The sequence below is a fragment of the Kryptolebias marmoratus genome, linkage group LG7 (genome assembly GCF_001649575.2).
Source record: "Kryptolebias marmoratus isolate JLee-2015 linkage group LG7, ASM164957v2, whole genome shotgun sequence".
NCBI classification, from domain to species: domain Eukaryota; kingdom Metazoa; phylum Chordata; class Actinopteri; order Cyprinodontiformes; family Rivulidae; genus Kryptolebias; species Kryptolebias marmoratus.
The window spans coordinates 21667741-21674909 of record NC_051436.1 but is presented as its reverse complement, the minus strand read 5'-3'; the positions used below and the strand labels follow the sequence as shown (position 1 = coordinate 21674909).

The 7169-nt window shown below is 39.7% G+C and overlaps 1 protein-coding gene across 1 annotated transcript in view; it reads left to right on the top strand.

The window, feature by feature from the left end:
* Positions 1–6925, top strand: part of znf219 (zinc finger protein 219) — a 29961-nt gene extending 23036 nt beyond the window's left edge. Inside the window, exon 5 of the mRNA XM_017432041.3 lies at positions 1286–6925. Coding sequence (XP_017287530.1) covers positions 1286–2472 — 1187 coding nt within the window. The 3' untranslated portion in view covers positions 2473–6925. The remainder of the gene's footprint in view (positions 1–1285) is intronic.
* The last annotated feature ends 244 nt before the right edge of the window (positions 6926–7169 follow it).

The window sequence follows — 7169 nt, the reverse complement described above, 5'->3', positions numbered from 1 at the left end:
TTGTGAAAAAAAACGTTAGTACTTACTGATCACGGACGTATTATCCTTTGAGAAAGGCATCGCTCTTTTTATCAGATATATCCCGGTCTAAAAAGTCGCTGTTTCTTTTCTTCACCAGCTCCAGAACTTCTTCTGTTGTGTATTTTATCTCCTTTGATCATTTTGCTAGCTATTATGTCGGAAAAAAGTACAAAAAACAGTCTTCACCGCATTTACGCGCAGGACGCATGAAGCAGCCTCTCTGTTAGACGGTTATACGCACACTGGTTTGGGAGTCATGAAAAGTTCCGACCCCCCTCCCAGAAAAATCACATGACCGGAATTTCATTGGCTACCCGCTTGTGGTGTCAGAACCTGCTTGGGGGCTGACTGACCGGAGCTATAGGCTTGCAAATGAGGGGAGGAGACTTTCATGACTTTACGCATGGGAAATTAGAGGGGCTCTAGGGGGGGCAGAGAGCAACCCAGTTGGTCAGACGAAACGTCAATCAAAAGTGGCGCCAAAACACCGCTATTTAGAAATTTAAGTTCATAAAAACAATAAATGTAGCAAAACCTGTACATATTTGAATAGAAAACGCAGTAAAACGGCCCGTGGGTGGGCCGTCGCGTGGTATGGGGTTAAAAAGAACAATATCAAAACTTTCCATTACACCAGTTTAACATCTTCATGGACTGAGAGGGTGCTGACCAAGAAAGGAGCTCTTGCTCCTTCAAGCTCAACTGAAGTTTGCAGCTGCCAGCAGCTTGCTGATGGATACAGAACTTGCTTAGGGACATTTAATTGAATATTAACGTGACTGTATGTATATATTTGACCCTGTATCATTTTGACCCTGTGTGAATAGGAGAAAATTCTTTATAAATTCAAACTTGAGCGCCCAATTTTCTCTTTTTTAAAATCATTGTGTAATCATTCTACCCTGTAAAAAGACTTTGTTGCTAAATATGTTTTCTAGATTCTAGATTCTAGATTTTCACAAAATTAAATCCAAAGCTGACGTGTTGCTACAGTTGAATCTTTTTCCTTATGCTAAATTTTTTTGTTGCTACTGCTTGTTAAGTCCTGTTGTTTTAGACACTGAAACCTTTCTGTAAGCTCAGCACTAAACAAGTCTCTTTTTTAAAGAAGTTAAATATTAACACAATCAATAAAGTTAGAAAATAGTAACACTTATTTTTCTGACCCTGTTTTTTTTTTAAATCACATGGTGAACACTAATGAATGCTGTACATTTCCAGCTGCATTTATCAAATCTGACTTTGCTTAATTTTCTTTCTGTAGGTGAGAGACCATACAAATGTCCTCACTGTGACTATGCAGGGACTCAGTCGGGCTCTCTGAAGTACCACCTCCAGAGACACCACAGGGAGCAGCGCAATGCCCTGTCAGCCTCCTCCAATTCCTCCTCTGGTTTCTCTTCCACCATCAACACTTTAACGTCTGGGACTTCCGGACTGGCCAAGCAGCGTCGATCGCAACTCAATCACTGCCCTGTCAGCCGAGCCTCATCCGACTCTCCTACATCACGGCCCAGCCAGCAGTCCTGGCTCCTGGGGCTTCCAGACCAGCGGGAACATCGGAAGGCTTTGGCAGCTCTAAGGGATGTCGACTTGGAGACGCAGTACAGGTATCTGTCTGGGGTGATGGGGGCTCTTTACCAAGGTGGAATGGAAGGAGGAGGCTGGATCAGGGAGTCTCCTCCACCAAAGACCCCTAAAGTGTCTCGCCGTAAACCCCTAACTACAAGCCGGATGGTTCAGCCACCAAGTGACAAAGACAGACCAGTTTCATCAACTCAGGACGGTGGATTTGAACCTTTGGATCTATCCCGTCGCACCTCACCAGGCCTTGGAGAGATGGAGGAAAATGAAAGCATTAGTGCAGGGGATGGAGGAGTTGTTTATGGTGGAGATGGTGGAAGTGATAATTTGACGGGGGTCAAACTTAGTCAGTGTTTGTTCTGCCCTTTCCATACCTCATCAGCAGAGCTGATGGCCATGCATGTACAAGTCAACCACACCAGTAAGTCCAGACGCAAGAGGAGCTCCTCGACTTTAACGAATGATAATGGAGCCCGAAGGGCCTCCAAGCCACGGATGGACAACTTGGACCTCGACCCCCTGAGAATATGGAGGCGTGTAAGTGAAGGAGAGCTCCAGATCCCTGTGAGGGAGTGGCCCTCAGCTCAGGTCCAGACCTTTAACGGTCACCCTGAACATACAGCAGAACACCTGCATGATGCTCCTCACAACCCGGAATCCACGTCTTCAGTGTCAAAGAATGTAAGAGATGGACCGCCTGCAAAGGAGAAGACAGAAGAAGACAAAGACGAAAATGAGGAGGAATTTGAAGAGAACATGGAGGACAGCAGTGTGGAGGATTTGCAAGATCGGGAACTTAGAATGTCTCTGGACCTTTCACCAGCTCTGAGTTCTAACCACATGACAGCAGAGGAAGAAAGAGTCTGAGAGTTTTATTTAAGCTGGAGAGCTAGGTTCAGAGTTTTGAACTCTACACGGCACAGAGTTGAAGACAGGAAGTGTTTCAGAGGAACAAGGGACTAATGGTTAATTGAAGCTCTGACCCTTCATACTTTTGTTTTCCAAAAGACGTCAAGAATATTGATTTTCCAGAAGAGGAAGGGGAGAAATATCATCCCTGTCATGTTTCTTTTGGCATTATTTGCCTACTTGAGTTTTGACTGTGGGCTCCTCCAGAAAATAGTCAATTTTCTGTAATTAAAAAAAGAAACAGCATGGATGTGTTTTTTTTGGGGGATTTTTGTAGGCCAATTTTGTATTTTTTCGCCGTATGATTAACCCCAGAGTTGATGTTTTTTAAGGAGATATCCAGTTTGATAAATGAAAGGCGCATTGTTTTAGAATCTCGGGTTAAAGCTGCATCATTCCAGAGTCATGCAGATCAATAAAATGAGCTGTATATTCCTGACCACCAGACCAAGCTGATAACTGTCCTGAATGACCACTGAACAGTTGGGTACTGTCAGCTTCCTCCTAAAACCACGACTCAACACGGGAGGAAAGGTTTAAACTGTTAGTTTAAAGCATGAGACTCCCTCAGTATGTATCACTGCCTTGTTTTTCAGCAAAGTGTTTCTCAATGACTGTCCCTAAAGAAAAACCGAGAGAAGCGTTTGTACATTTTTTTTTGTTGTTATCAGTTAGTGCCTGTTCATGTATGTTATCAAAAGAGTCTCTGACAAATAGGTCATTCATTTTACCTGAATATACAGTTTTAAACACTTTAAGTACAATATATTTGTTCAAAGTGGTTCTAGGGTGTTGTGAATAGTTAAGTTGTAAAAGAAATGCTACGTCATAGTTCTTGCTACAGACTGTAGCTGTCTGTAGCTCCATTTGAAAAGAACAAAAAAATGTAGGTGATATAATGTGATGAAATGTTTAAAAGCTAAGAGATAGAAAGGGGGTCACTGTTCAAGATTTTTGTGTTTACATTGGTAGCGAGTTGTGGTTCGTCACAGTGAACGAATTACGAAGTGGGAGTCTTTTCGAGGGGGGCAACAGTTTGGCTCTTGAACACAATCAGCTGACACGTTGTTTTAAAGAGACTTTAGCAACTGTGTCAAATATAAGGACACTTTTTCATTTAAGATAGATGTTACAAAAAAAATAAAGACAGAATCGCTGCCAGCCAAGACAAAACCTGAGAAATAAGCTGTACTCTTGGCTTATGGTGTCTTTTAGACAAGTAGATTCCCTCTCTTCTGTTTTTTTTTAAATAAAAAATAAAAAACAAAGGTAGAAGTAAATATTAAAACACTAACAAGCTTAGACATCCCAGTAGAATATGTGTAGCTTTTGTAAAGACAAGAAAAAAAGAACAACAGACTTTTGTTTATTTTCATTTCCAAATGCTTACAGAAAAAGGTTATCAATATAGGTAATATTGATTATAATGTTTGTGAGCTAAGAATAGTTGGAATGTCTATACAGAGCACTGTGCAAGGTTTGAGTTCCCAAAGTAGTTTTTATGTTGACTTTATTAATAGACCAAACTTTTTTTTTTTTCCTCAATGGCAGTTGTCACTTTCTGTTGTCATTTTAAATGTGTAAATGTGTGGTTTTATTGGATTTACCCCATCAATTAGCAATTAGTTGATCAGTGTAATATATTAATCATACTGAACCACTGATACTGATGTTTAAAACTTAGGCCCTGGCTACACTAATCTGGATATCTTTAAAACTTGAGATTTTCTGCTGCGTTTGGTCCTCCTGTCCCCACACTAACAGTTTTTGGAGAGAAAAACAAAACCTTTTTTTCTTTTAAATCTCAGTGTTTGGTGTATCCTAATAAATTCAATTAAGTCTGAGCTTTTTAAAAACAATGACATACAGTTAAAACTTGGGCCCCTGTTTTGTCCATGCCCATTGATAACTTTGTGCCCAGGAAACCAAAATGATATTTTTATCATTTTATTTTTTATGTGTCTTGCTTTATTCCGATCCTTTTGGCCTCAAACTTTGACTGTTTATTAAAAGAAGAAATTGTAAACATTATAAAGGTGAATAATAATAATAATTAAAAAAAAATACCCACAATTGTTTTGGAGAAATCTTTAGCCAAGCTCAGCATGTTCTACCTCTGTACTTTCATATGTCAACAGTTCGGATATTCTCGCCATCTAGTGGTGCAGCATGAGTATTACACCATTTTGTTTGGATCGCTTGAAAGAACATTAAAAATATAAATGGAGTAAAAATATCTGTTGAAAAAATGATCCAGAGTAATGTAGACGAGGCCTTAAATGATGTCATTTTAGTGGAAACATCAACTGCTATGAACTAAAAAAAACCAAAAAATATTTTAGCATGAAATATTGTGATTGAAAGCATATTTATAAAAAGCGATGTATAAGAGGCATTTTTGTCCCCTTACACTGGTTAACATCCACTAGTTATCTGATGGGGTATACAGTTACTGTGACCACATTTTATTGTGCATTATTGTGTTTAAGTCCGTTTTTCTTAGAGCACCTTATGAGTTTTGTCGTAAAAGTCCCTTAGTGGTGTCTCCTGAACAACTACTATCAATGCCACCGTGCCTTCTGTTTCAAGCACTTCCTGGTGTATTTTGTAAAACTCACCAAAAGCACTTAGCCAATATCTACACACTCTCTCTTCTCTTTTTCTTCCATTTCTCTTCCCTCCGTTCGTCACATTAACTCATTTTCTTAATCTTTTCCATGTGTCTTTACCTTCTGACCGACCCTTCTCCAGTAGGAAGCTGGTGGAGCTTTTCCTGCTCATCAGGCCTGTTGGGCCTTAAACGAAGCCACTAGGCCTCACTCTTAGCTTCTAGCATGGCTAGACAATAAGAAAATGAAATGAAACTGGACTAACCCTTAAAAAAGACCATAGATCTAGGATTAGGCGTTTTGTCTTAAATTAATTCCTGGTAAACCAAAGCCCAAGCCTACGGACCCCTTCACACAGGATGATGACCTTGCTCTCTACAATCTATAACGGCCTATAAGAAAGTGGGTAGATCCCAGGAAATTTGGAAAACCTTCAGTTTAAAGGCAATCATAAAGCTGCTCTTATTTGCCACATTGGTTTTTCTTGCATCCCTAAGATGGTCTCCTTCGCCCTTCTCAACTCTGTCAGATCATGAGGCCAGCGTGGCCAAGCCTGCTTCAAACTGCGCGGGCCCCATCGCATAGATACGCTGCCACCACACTCCAAAACTCCGCCCAGGAGTCCAAAACACTGCCACCACAATGTCAAATGACCACAACCTTGTTACGGAGATTCCGTGCATGTTCAAAACTCTTGTGGTCCTATCATTTACTACACAAGCAGAAGACTTCACCAAGACCCTGCAAAAACCAACCACGTTCTGGGTAACTCTGTACTTTGGAACAGGGTTGTCATCCAGTCGAAAGGGAGCCTTAGATTGTTTGTAATGTAATGAGGTGCCAAAATATGTCCAAAGTGACACTAAACTATATGAATGCTTGAAAGAAAAAACAGACTAATTCACCAATTCTCTCACTTTCTTCTTTTTAATCCTTCCTTTCTCTGTGGTCCCTGCTTACTCTTGGTCCATGTCCTCTTATCCATAAACCATCAGTCTCTAGCACCACTTGAAGGTGACGTGTACTATCTGGTATTGAGGCCTTTATGATTAGATTGTTTTTGTTTTTCGTTCGTGTGGTGTTTGTTCGATGCCGTCGAGATGGAAAAATGCTCTTATAATGATAAGTATTATTGTTTTTGGCATTATGGTTAAAAAAAAAAAAGAGAAATGTGTTGTTGAATGTTGTACAGATAGCACTAGAAATGTTGTGTTTTTGTTTGCTTGTTTTCTGGGTTTTTAAGGAGAGCACAAACTTGAGCGATGGCCCCTTCAACTCCTCCCACCGGCAGATGGGAATAAAAATTTGCCAGTCAATCATTGTTTCGTAGACAAAAGTGTTGTCTCCATGGTGAACTACCAGAGGCTTGGTGATGCAGCTGAATCATATGTCATTTCCAAAATTATTGCTCAAATACGAGGGATAAAAGTTACTTCAATAGTTGAACAAACTCTTAAATCTTTAAACTTCCTGAAGCATGTCTGCTTTTTCAGTTTACTGTTTCCCACCATAGGGAACTGATACAAATGTTATTTCTTTTACTGATAAAATATTTCCAAGTTGGTTTTTGTTGGTTTGTTCGGCTGAATTTATGTATGAAAAAAAAGTATCACATCCGATTTTTATTAGTTTTCCTGAAGAAAATAATTCAAATTTTGCTTTAATGGAGTTTGATGTGAAAGGACAAATCTCTGTGAGTTGAAGGGGCTGTGCTGCGTTTGGGCTCTCGAGTAGTTGACTGCCATTGCAGTGAGGGAAAACTGACCTAACATAGTAGTGACTAATATAACTTTGTGGAAAAATGGAAAAAATAAAAATAAAACTCATTAGAAAGAAAATCATGTGAAACTTCTGTCTTTTTTGTGCCTGCCTCCCTGGTTTTGCTTTAATTTTTCGACTTTACCTGATAAATAAGTGAAGTAGAGACATTTTACAGTATAATACTGTTTGTAAGATGTCGATCCCCACGTCTTAAATAAATCTGCTGGCCATTTTTAAGAGTTTTTTATTCATTTATTTAATTCTTATAAATTGCAGAGGGGAGTG